Source organism: Thalassophryne amazonica, chromosome 1 (assembly GCF_902500255.1).
Source record: "Thalassophryne amazonica chromosome 1, fThaAma1.1, whole genome shotgun sequence".
Classification (NCBI taxonomy): Eukaryota; Metazoa; Chordata; class Actinopteri; order Batrachoidiformes; family Batrachoididae; genus Thalassophryne; species Thalassophryne amazonica.
The window spans coordinates 80,009,073-80,021,743 of NC_047103.1; the positions used below are offsets into that span (position 1 = coordinate 80,009,073).

The window sequence follows — 12,671 nt, forward strand, 5'->3', positions numbered from 1 at the left end:
ATCAGGTGTGGCACAACGGTATGGACACAACTGCAAACTCACCTAACTGATAGAGTTCAAAATATGTTTAATGGATACAACAGGTAGGTGGTCGGTACACGTGTGATCCAGCAGTGTGGCAGAGGTAGCAGACAGACGAGAGGCTGAGGCGTAGTCAGTAAACAGGCACAGGTCAAAATACACAGTGTTTGGGCTATCAGAAGTAAGACAAACTCGAGGTCAAAAACAGGCAAGGTCAAAATACCGACAAGCAAAACAGGATAAAACTAAGCGAGGCTGAAAAGTGGCACGAACTCAACAATCTGGCAGTGAGCTGTGAGACTGTGATGGTTTAAATGGGGAGCAGGCCAATCAAGGTGTGATGAGGTGCAGGTGTGTGGAAGGGTCTGGAAGGGGGTGTGGCCGGATTAGACAAAGGTAAGTGCAAGAGAGTGCAGTGAGACAAAAACAAAGCAAACTGGGGTAAAATAACTGACTGCACAACCAACGGTGCAAAAATGTGAGATGCTCAACAAACAATTGTTAACTTGAACAAAACAGAATGGGAAAACTAGGAAATAACATGAGTAAAGTAAAACCTGGAAACAAGAAGATCAATGATTATAATCAAAAATAGAACAGGACTGAAGCAGTTAATCTCACGATATCTCATATTACATTTTGTAGGGTTGGGTATTAAGAACTGGTTCTTTTCGGGTATCGTTAAGAAATTATTTGAGCCACCGATATCAAAAGCTTTTTTGCTTAACGATTCCCTTATTGGTCCTTCAGCAGCCATTGTTTTTGAGGGTGTTTGTCGGGAAAATCATAATTTCTCTGTGATGATTACAGAGCCTGCAGCTCAACCGTTTCTGCAGCGTGGCTCTGCTTTGAACCTCGAACCAACGAAGCAGTGCTTCGAGCCGCTGCTTCATTGCTTCTTTGCTTCGCTCCTCTTCAAAAGCAGCAACTCCACTTCTTAACCCCTCTCAAAGCCATTAAAATATGTCAATCGTGAGTCACTTTTGTGTGGATTAAAGTGACTAACTGGGACTCCTGTTTTATTGTGAGAAAGAATCGAGAAGCACTGCACTACTCTCTGCTGAGTCAGTAACTTCAAAGCGAATCACTGTTTAAATCAAATGATCTCTTTTCAAACGTTGCAATACAAACAGTAAACCGCAATCAATCAAAATGTTTTTTTCCTCGCAAAATGAGACGTCCTGCGCTGATGTGCAGCAGCCCAAGACTGTATGGCTGCAGACCTGCAGACTCCAGCAACCGTCTGTGTTCACCTCAAATGTATGGAGTGACATTCATGCCATTAATGTCTGAAAGGAAATGCTTTTTGCAAAAACTACAGATTTTGTTTATTTCTATTTATGTCCAGAGATCAAGGATCCAGTGACCAATTTCATATTTATTTACTTTAAGACCTAACAAGCATCAGGACCCCAAGGATAGGACAAGATCCCAGTACCCTTCCCCAAGCACCCCAGGGAATGGATGAGACCCCAGATTGAACAAGATCTTACAATGCAAAAAATGGCAAATTTTCTGCACATGGATATTTAATGCTTTTCACCAGTTGCTACTGAAAAATGATGAAAATTCAAAGGATTAAAAATGTAGAAGCTGTGCGATTATGTGCATTGTACATCTTGTAAACAAAAACATAATATGACTAAAAATCAACACATACAAGTTATATTGTTTTATAGTTTCTAATTTCTAGTTTCAAACCATTTGGCGCATTGAAACATATTTTTGAATCATATATTTTCCTAATTCTTTAAGCACCTTCAGTAATTTGGTGGGTATGGATGGTGCATACATCCTACATAACCATATTATTAAAAAATTAGAAAAACATTTGTAAAAAATATTTTCTGATGTTCCAAATAGTGCGATTGTACAGTAATATATACTGTTTATTGCCTTACAGTGGAACCTAATTATGAAACACCCATGGGACAAATAAATTACTTTAATTAATATCAGGGTTGCAAAAATAATGAATAATTAAGAATAAAAAAAAATCAACATTTGGATGTAAAAATTACTTTTTTGTTATTGTAACAGATTTCTTTATAACAAGTTTCCAACAAGTTATGGTGGATATGGTGTGCCATATAATCTATTGTCAAGTATTATCAATTGTGCAGCATTATAATTTACTGAGTGACAATAAATTTTGTACAGCTAATAAGGACATGTAGATACTTGACAGTTGACACTTGTATGGTGAAAATTGAGATAAATTACAAGTAATTAAAAAAATTCATTTGTTTTCTTTCCATTTTTTTTCTTATTATGTCAGGCAACGACTCAAGGTAACTCAAGGTTAACCTTTGTGTCAGAAAAGATTTCCATTTTAGACAGAATGTTTTGACACTCTACAAATTTTAATGCAGACATTTCTGTTATAAATTTTATATAAAATGATTGTACGAGGTATCTTATAAAACTAACCGGCAGTTTTATAAAAACAAAAAAACTATATGGATTTGAATGACGTGCGATTACACCAATCATGCTTGAACCCTCGTGCGCATGCGTGAGTTTTTTCACGCGTGTCGGTGACGTCATTTCCCTGTGGGCAGGCCTTGAGTGAGATGTGGTCCTGCCCTCTCGGCTGAATTCCTTTGTTTCACACGCTGCTCGAGACGGCGCGCGTTGCTTTATCAAACTTTTTTCTGGACCTGTGAGGAATATCTGAGTGGACACTATTCGAGAAATTCAGCTGGTTTTCGGTGAAAAGTTTAACGGCTGATGAGAGATTATGGGGTGTTTCTGTCGCTGTAAGAACTTCCCATGGAGCGGGGCATCCTGCAGCGCTTCCAGGCGCCGTCGTCGGCCTGTTTTAAGCTGAAATCATCCTAATTTAAGGCTCTGTTGACCCAGGACGTCGTGAGAGAACAGAGAAGATTCAGAAGAGGCCGGCATGAGGAGTTTATGTGGACATTCCACTGTTTAAGGACATTTTGTAATGAAAGACGTGCGCGCAAATTCGCCGAGTCATTTCCGTGACGACTTGGTGAATCTGTGTGCGCCGCGACAGGAAAAACACCTCCGTGTTGAAAACCATTTGTAAAATTCAGGCGGCTTTTGATGGCTTTCAACAAGTGAGTAACTGAGAAATTGTTTAACAGCTTGGGCATGTTCCAACTTGTCCGTTAAGATTTCCAACGGAGGTGTTTTTCCTGTCGCGACCCCCCGCGGTCGGGTCCGGCCCGACATGCGACTCTGCCCGCACGTTCTTTCATTACAAAATGTCCGTTAACAATGGAATGTCCGAATAAACTCCTCATGCCGACTTCTTCTGAAAGTTCTCTGTTCTCTGACGACTTCCTGGGTCAACAGAGCCTGAAATGTGGAAGTTTTCAACTTGAAACGGCGAGACGCTGCCGCCTCGAAGCGCAGATCGCCGTCAGGCACCGTGGGCCGTCCCTACGGCGACACTACCAGACCAAAATCTCTCATCAGCCGTTAAAATTTCTACCGAAAACCAGCTGAATTTATCGAATGGTGTCCACTCAGTTATGCCTTACAGTTTTGAAAAAATTTTGATCAAACAAAGCAGCAGTCTCTGAGCCATTCCTAAACAATGAAAAAATCGACGAGAGGGTGGGCCACTCCTCAGTCAAAGACTGCCCACAGGCGAATGACGTAACCGACAGGCGTGAAAAAACTCTCGCATGCCCACGAGGGTTCAAGCATGTCTGATGTAATCACACGTGATTCAAATCCATATGGTTTTTAAAAAAAATAATAAGGTCGGATACTTTTCTAATAGACCTCGTACAAAAAATATATTATTGTAATCCATCAAGCCCATGACAGTCAACCAGTTTCCTAAACAAGACTATGCACTTGGGCTTTAAATGGATTTCATGATTATGGAGAACATGAAACACTAAAAATGAAAGTTTTATAGATTTGGATCTCAGAGCGATAGTACGGTGATCTTGATTGTTCATTTACACCATCGTATCTAATACGATATCGCTGACTGGCTGGGCGATAGGCTTGGCCGCGGAAGTCAAAGTGAAAATAATTGCCAAAATTAGTCATTTTCATGCTTTTGTGAGCAGCGTTTTGATGTGGGGATATACAACAATAACATTTTTAGAATTTCTGTTCCCGAATAAAGTTGCTCCCCCCTATGTGTTGCACAAAACAGAGTTTTAGAGGGGCATGTTTTGTGGCCTTCAGTGAGTTATCTTAAAAGTCAAAAGAAGCACATGCCAGGTTTTTCTGCTCTGGCATTATTCTTCATATTTACAAGTTAGGCTCAGAAGAATTTATTCACACCTGGCATTATCTGTCCTTCACAACATTATTTAACACTATATCCTCTTTTGCCTTTTTTCTCTTTTCATTCCAGTAGATGATGACACAGAGGGAAGTTCCCGATCAGGATTGGAATCTATGTCCAACAGTAGTGACATGATCCTAGGTCCTGGGCTGAATGGCAACCCCTCCAAAGAAGACAGACGGCAATATCGGGGAAAAGTTGAGGGAAAGGACAAAAATAAACCTGAAAGGGATAAAGAGAAGGAGAAAGACAAGGACAAGAACAAAGCCAAGAAAGGCATGCTGAAGGGCCTGGGTGAGATGTTCAGGTAGGAATGAGACAGAGCATAGCTCAAACCCCTAATCTCCGCCCCAACACACACGTATGTGCTGTCACACACATGCACACACACACTGTGTAGCCCCAAGCACCAACCACTGTCTGCAGTGTTTAATTCCACTGAACACATTCACTGCTGGATCATAGAGAATTTGAATGCATTCATTGGATTTTGCCTGCGCTAATCAGGGACCCTTCTCCTTGAACCTTGTGAAATGGAAGAAGTGAACGGAGAGGAGGGTTATTGACCTCAAGGGCCTCTGGCACTCCTGAACCCGATTATTTTTAATAAGGGCAACATGTTTTATTCATAATCCCATGTGCATGGTCTTGCTATACAAACCTGCTCAGCATTTGGGAACATTGTTCTTTGCCCATGTGGGTGCTAATGTGAGACGTGTGATTTGGTTCTGTGGATAAAAGACCTTTTGAGATGATAAAGTTGAATGCAGATTTGAATTGTTGCCTGTGGCTGATAGTGGCTGTTTCATCACCAGCTGCATGACTGCAGAGACAGACTACCTTTGGAGATAATGACAGATGGCATGAATATTTCCTTCACAGCTCTTAAATATACATGGATTTGAAAATCAACAAGCAACATGCATGCTAGTGCATGTACAGACGCTGCGCTGACTGTAGCCTTTAAATGTGAACTTCAGAATGTGACACGGATGCACGTTCTGCCAAGCAGGTGGCTCAGTGGGATTAGAAGTTGAGCTAAAAAATATGTAGACCTGAGTTCCATTTGTGGTGTAGCTGTTTGTGTCTTTGTGCAAGATGCTTTATCGCCATTGTCCCAGTTCACCAAGCTGTAAATGGGTACCAGCATTGCTTGCACAAGTAACCTCTGTACTGGCGTCCAAGCCAAGGGGACTCATGAACTCTCATCCACTTCACGCTGCAGAGTCTAGGGATCAACACCAGCACCAACAGGCTTCATGGCCTGTGTAGTTCCTCCTGATGTTTAATGATTTGTGCAAATATTTGCTCATTTTGAAATGGATGCCTGCAACACATTTCAAAAAAGCTGGGACAGTGGTATGTTTACCACTGTGTTACATCACCTTTCCTTCTAACAACACTCAATATGCGTTTGAGAACTGAGGACACTACTTGTGAGTGTCATGATTGGGTATAAAAAGAGCATCCTCAAAAGGCTCAGCCATTCACAAGCAAAGATGGGGCGAGGATCACCACTTTGTGAACAACTGCGTGAAAAAATAGTCCAACAGTTTAAGAACAATGTTTCTCAACGTTCAATTGCAAGGAATTTAGGGATTACATCATCTACAGTCCATAATATAATCAGAGGTTTCAGAGAACCTGGAGAACTTTCTACATGTAAGTGGCAAGGCCGAAAACCAACATTGAATGTCCGTGACCTTCGAGCCTTCAGGCGGCACCGCATTAAAAACCAACATCATTGTGTAAAGGATCTTACCACGTGGGCTCAGGAACACTTCAGAAAACCATTGTCAGTTAACACAGTTTGTCGCTACATCTACAAGTGCAAGTTAAAACTCTGCCATGCAAAGTGAAAACCATACATCAACAACATCCCGAAACACCGCCGCCTTCTCTGGGCCCGAGCTCATTTCAAATGGACAGACGCAAAGTGGAAAGGTGTGCTGTGGTCTGATGAGTCCACATTTCAAATTATTTTTGGAAATCACGGACGCCGTGTCCTCCGGACAAAAGACGAAAAAGACCATCCAGATTGTTACCAGCATAAAGTTCAAAAGCCAACATCTGTGATGGTATGAGGGTGTGTTAGTGCCTATGGCATGGGCAACTTACACATCTGTGATGGCACCATCAATGCTGAAAGGTACATCCAGCTTTGGAGCAACACATGCTGCCATCCAAGCAACGTCTTTTTCAGGGACGTCCCTGCTTATTTCAGCAAGACAATGCCAAGCCACATTCTGCGGGTACGAGACTGCGGGTACGAGACTGGCCTGCCTGCAGTCCAGACCTGTCACCCATTAAAAATGTGTGGTGCATTATGAAGCGCAAAATACGACAATGGAGACCTCTGACTGTTGAACAACTGAAGTTGTACATCAAGCAAGAATGCGAAAGAATTCCACTTCCAAAGCTTCAACAGCTAGTGTCCTCAGTTCCCAAATGCTTATTAAGTGTTGTTCGAAGGAAAGGTGATGTAACACAGTGGTAAACATACCACTGTCCCAGCTTTTTTGAAACGTGTTGCAGGCATCCATTTCAAAATGAGCAAATATTTGCACAAAAACAATAAAGTTTATCAGTTTGAACATTAAATATCTTGTCTTTGTGGTGTATTCAATTGAATATAGGTTGAAGAGGATTTGCAAATCATTGTATTCTGTTTTTATTTACATTTTACACAACGCCCCAACTTCATTGGAATTGGGGTTGTAGTTCTTCACATTCCTGAACTGTCCAGCAGGTGCCAGTATTCAACAGGTGAGAGCACACCATATGTTGTCTTCCTTTTTGTGCAGAACATTGTTCAGTAATGTTGTAACAATGTATAACACAGGTGTTTTAGAGGTTTCAAAATATTTCAGAGCAGTTTTCAAATGAGACTCACTAATCTGTAGTGCAGACAAAAACTTTTGGCACCGACTACAGCCAAGGTTCATCTGTTTTTTAAGTCCGACTTCACCTTCCTGTTCTGTTCTACATTTCAGCCCGTATTATGATGTCATCCTTTTCATGGGCATTCCAAAACAATGTTCAACACAAAGGTTTTGGAATGTTTTGGTACTGTGTTTTGAGTTCGCCATCACAAATTTACAGTACAGGAAAAGAGATTTGGCACCATTTCTAGCCATTCGTTCCATCCATTTTTTACTTCTGGTTTGACTTTCCTGTTCTGTTCTGTATTTTGACTAGTATCTTCCCATGTAGTGGCTACCATGATATTACTTGTTGTTGCTAGTATACGTGGTCAGGTGACAATGACATGAAGGCGAGGTGACCCAATGAGCACGTTGATGTGCACATGATTTTCAGGTGCTGGCAGCCAAACTAGTACATCTAAGTGCCAGAGCTGTTTGTAATTTCCCTTAATACATCCATGGATGTCTTATCTGTGAGGAGCGCCTGGCCATCTGCACTGCACAAAGAACTCTGCACTGCACAAAGGACTCTGGACTGCACAAAGGACTCTGGACTTTGAATGAAGGGCCATACATCGCATTCAGCTTCATAGAAACCTCTGAAGTCACTGGTGTTGGCACAAAGCTGAGTTGTCTCTGCGAGGTTAGTCAATCACTTGTTCTGGATCTCACAGAGCTTGTGCTGGGAATTACTCATTGTTTTCATCAAACTACAATTTGTTCTTCTTTGTAGTGAATACAAGGACTTCTTCAGTAGTCTGGACAATAGGGGTTTCAAATTGACCCTGAGCATTTCAGGAGAGAGATCTGTGTGGCATGCATCTTCGAGCCATGACTATAGACCTGCCTGGACGTCAGCTTTCACTTCAAATGACTTGAAGCTGCCTACCCTATGCTTTTTCTTGCATACTCTCCTCCCCTGTCCCTTTGGTTTAAGTTGGAAGTGGAGCTTGAACGCGGCATTAGACATTCTTCAGGCAATGCTGGCTTACTAGAACATAATCAGTGAGGAGCCAACGTTTGGATAAAGTGTGATCCAGATTGTTTTCAAGCTGTTTTTTTGCTGAAAGATGATATTTGTGATGACGTGTTGTTGCTTCACACAGAATTCAAGCAGCAAGTGGCCATTGCTGTTGCAGTTTGCAATACCGTGTTTCCTGAATTCTCCTTTCCAAGCTTCTGAATCTCACCCCATTCTGCCATTAAAATCACCAAGGATTATGACTATGATGTCTGCAGACAGATCAGGAAAGAACCGGGCCTTTTCTGCAGGGTCTGCCTGAAGAGTTGGAGAGTACACAGTGAAGAGTGTAGCATATTGCTGGTTTCTCAGTGGGATGCACATATAGATGATGCAGTCTGACTGACCTGTCGGTAGATTTTGTAGCTTTGAAGCAATGGAGGTTCTGACCATGAAGCCAGCAACTGAAAGGCATATCGCTGTTGCTGGTTTGCCTGGCCAGTAAATCCAGTGCCGTGTTCTTGGAGGGCAGTGATGTTGGTGTTCAGTCTGGACAGCTTGTGTGCAATGAGAGAGGAGTGACATTCTGGGCAACTGCTGTCCGTAGTGTCAAGCATGCTTCTAATGTTCCAGCATGTGAGTTTTAGTCCTCTTGCATCCTTACAGGTGGCTCTGTACCTTTCCTTCTTTGCTGTTCTTTGACCACTTGAGCAGATGCCTTTTGACTACAGCTAGCCAAGTGGGGTGGTACAGGAGACAAGCTTTGTTTAGGCCACCTTTTCTAGGTCCCTCCCCATGTGGAGCAAGCAGTGTTGTCCCTAAAGAAGGCTGCTTGGTTTGATCAGGGTTCTGCCACGTGATGTTGTTATCTCTGAGATCGCCATCAGACGACTAATATCCTGAAGCTCCTGCATGCAGGCTTTGGACTGCGGCTTCAAGAGTCATCTTCCACCTGCCATTTTCACTCCTTTCCCATCGCTCCATTTCTTGAGAGGATCACAAACATGGACATATCCTTCGAGCCTGGACAGTGAAGTTTTCAGTGAAGCTCAATATGCAGTGAACTGGCCCCTCCTTTACACCAAAGGTTCATCTACCATGGTCTAGCAAGCTTGGATGGTGACAGTAAGGTCCTCAGGTCATAGCTGTTACATGAGAGTGTCCTTCTCCAAGGCTGGCTGCCAATCAAGGCTAACAAGCCCAGCCTGCCCATCTGGTTATACCGCCAAACACACAGATGTGCCATGATACCAACTCTGTGAAAATGGGGATGCCAGGAGAAGACATTGCTAGAGGCACTTCAGTATAGTAGAGGCCATTTGCAATGACCTCCTGCCTGGCAAGCCAGGCAAGGGCCTTTTGGCACTCAATACATCTGTAAAGGAAAGGTGATAAAGTTGCGCATCACTTTCCTTGAATGTGCGGGATGCCCAACACAGACTTCACACCCCCTTGTGTGATCTATGCTAGCTTGGTGAAAAATTGTATATGGTTACTCATTTAATATGGTGCTAGTCTCTGTGGTGCAGAAGCTCATAATTTGATAATGCAACTTTAATGATATACCATTTATAAATCTGCAGGTGCTCAGTATGAGTTCAAGTAATTTTTTTAGTTGTATTTGGAGTACTAATGTCATCAACATCCAATATATTCTCAGGAAACAGCTTGTACAATACCTCACAAAAATGTATGCATAATATTTCACACATAATCCTCTCCAGTGCAGAACTTAGAGTGTCTTGTTCAGGTTGAGGTGTAGTCACACGGTGATGGATTGAATAAGCTGGTAAGTAACATTTGTTCATTCATTTCAAACCTTTTTTACTCCAATCAATGCTCACGGGGGAACTGGAGCCTATCCTAGCAATCATAGAATCAGAGGCAGGATACACCATGGACTGGTCGGCAGTCTATTGCAGGGGCCTGATTAGTAACAGATTGAAATAATTTGTCTGGTGACGGTGACTCCCTCAGCATCTGGTGAATTTGGGGCTCTGACGTCATGAGTGGACAAACACCGAATGTTCGGTGCGCAGTGTTTGTGGACACAAACAGAAGGCGAGCAGATAAGGCATGGATAAATTGACATCTGCCAGACATCCACTGGCAAAGTAATGTACGAGTACTTGACAAAATGAAGAACAAACATGCAACCACTGGAGTTTTTGGAGCGCAGAACGTTCCGACAAACTCACTGGACATCAACTGACAAGGAAGGCATATATCCAATGACAAAAGGACTTGTATAGGTCAAAATCAAACACAATTGGGTAGCTAAATTTCACTTTTGTTACTCATACATTTCCTAATTCTTTTACAGTGTGGGATCTGCTTTAGAGTTTAAATAAGAATCAGCAGAAGACCCACATTTTTTGTTTGTCAGAACACTTTGCAGCACATAGGTCATATGATCACAGCCTCCTACCTGACAGTGACATGAGTTATTGTGCATTGCTTTTTGTACATTTAACTACAAACTCTGAATGAGAACATGTTGCAACCTTAAGCCAACTTCTCACCTGCACAAATTTTGCCGCCAAATTCATTGTGCCAATGCGTGTCATTTAGGTGGTACACACACCTGAAAGCGTGAAGCCTAGTTTACGCACTGTTCATGTCAGGTTATGCATAAGTTACACACTTTTCACGCATGTGTGACTGAAAATGGTGCACATTGGCGCACAACGGCACGCTATCGCATAACTGATTTACACCACGTTCAAGCGTTGTTGGTGCATTGTTTACGTACAATGTACAACATGGTATGTACAACATGCATTGTTCCTGCAAGGTCATGCATTGCCACAACCACTTTGCGTATGCGTGAAGCAGTCATGGCATTATTTGGCCCCACTTTGTTCCACTTTATGCCACGCTATGTAAAAGGCACTGGAAATTCCACACTTGAGGGGGATGAGGGGAGAGGAATAGCCCTGTACATCTCTGCAACCTCTGATTCCAGCTGTCCCTCTGTCTCAGGTTTTTCTTCTTCAAGTGCTCCAGCCACTGCTGGTCTTGCTATTCTGTTTTTATTTGTGGCAGGCATCTTGAAGTTGTAGCTCCTTCGCTGTCAAGATGAGAAATGTATCAGGACTTGCAATAGGCTTGCTATACGCAGTGCCGAGTGTGCGGTCATCACTGATTGGTGTGTGAAGAGTGCATGGTCATTGCTGATTTTTGTGTGAGCAACGCGTGAAGTTGGCATGCCCAATGAGTGTTGAGATCATGTGCAAAATGTTTGTTCCATCTGCAAACTATGCAGGAACTCTTTGTGCCAGGGCCCCACTTGCCGACTTTATGGCAAATTAGAAGGCGTGAACGTTGCGCAATCTGTCGTGATCACATCAAAACAGTTTGTGATCCAGTTGGGCAAATGCAGGGCGCGCATTGTTACGCGTTGACACGAAGTAACACGCAGTGTTTCCGAATAAGTTGCGCGATGTTCACGAGAAGTTCACAGAAGTGGCATGAAATTTATGCATGCCGGAAATTTCTAACATTTCAAAATTTTCTTTGCACACTGGCACACAACCTCACACAGTTGATGATGCGTTTACTCATTGGCATGCATAAAAGTTATGTAAAAATACATGTCCTGCAAGTCTCTGTCATGAAGAAAATTAGTGCAGTCATAACAATTTCAGTTCTTTCTACATTTGAAAATAGTGTAACTTAATAAATTAGTGCCGATAATGGCCTGGGTCTTTATCATTGCATGAATTGTTTTGATGTGTATGAGTTTAATGGGATTAGTATCATGGCACACAGCTTGGTAATGAACAATAAAGTTGACAAGTGTGTTTTAAGGTCAGGAAGTTTGCTTTTCTTTTATTTACACATCTTATTGCATCTTCTATTTATATGCACAGTGACTCATACGGGCTCACACCAGGCACAGGTACATTTTTGAAGATGTACTCGTACAAGTTTGACGGAGTGCTCACAGAGAAGTTGACTAAATTAGTGGAATCTGGAAGTGGAGTCAAAAGTTTGAAACTCTGACAAGCAATCGCTGGCAAACGTACACATGGCTGCTGGGTGATTTTAGTGCGCATGTGGGCCCTGGGCATGCCCTCCTCAGCCTCATCATCATTCTTCATTATCTTTGAGTGCCATCACTACTTAAGAGTTGGCACATGGCAAGCTTTACTCCATGCGTTTGACACCAGGCCATGTGCCTCTTGAATGCAAAGAAGCATCCTGACCAGCAGGCCTGGACTCTCAACCTTCATGTTTGGCTTTTCTGTCACTGTCACTCCTTGTTAGTTGCTCAAACTTGTATCTGACAGCTCTCACAGCCCTGTGTCTGCACTCTCATATTCCTTCCCAAATCAACATAACAGGTTTACTAAGTTAGTTATTGCAAAGAACCGCAGTCCCACCGGATATAATAACAAACTTTTTTTTGTGAAGAACAAAATGGAGTGAAGTGAAATGCCTAGCAGTCAAAATGAAGGGGGAGGAAGGAAAAGTGTAAGATCAGTTG

At 42.4% G+C, this 12,671-nt stretch overlaps 1 protein-coding gene across 3 annotated transcripts in view; it reads left to right on the forward strand.

Annotated features, from left to right (window-relative positions):
* The window catches only part of LOC117512002 (partitioning defective 3 homolog), a 1,323,734-nt gene that overhangs the window by 967,632 nt on the left and 343,431 nt on the right, over positions 1-12,671 (forward strand). For 2 of the 3 annotated variants that reach the window (XM_034171933.1, XM_034171950.1), the window contains one exon: positions 4,367-4,604. In XM_034171933.1, coding sequence (XP_034027824.1) covers positions 4,367-4,604 — 238 coding nt within the window. The remainder of the gene's footprint in view (positions 1-4,366; positions 4,605-12,671) is intronic. The other variant, XM_034171942.1, reaches the window with a different exon arrangement.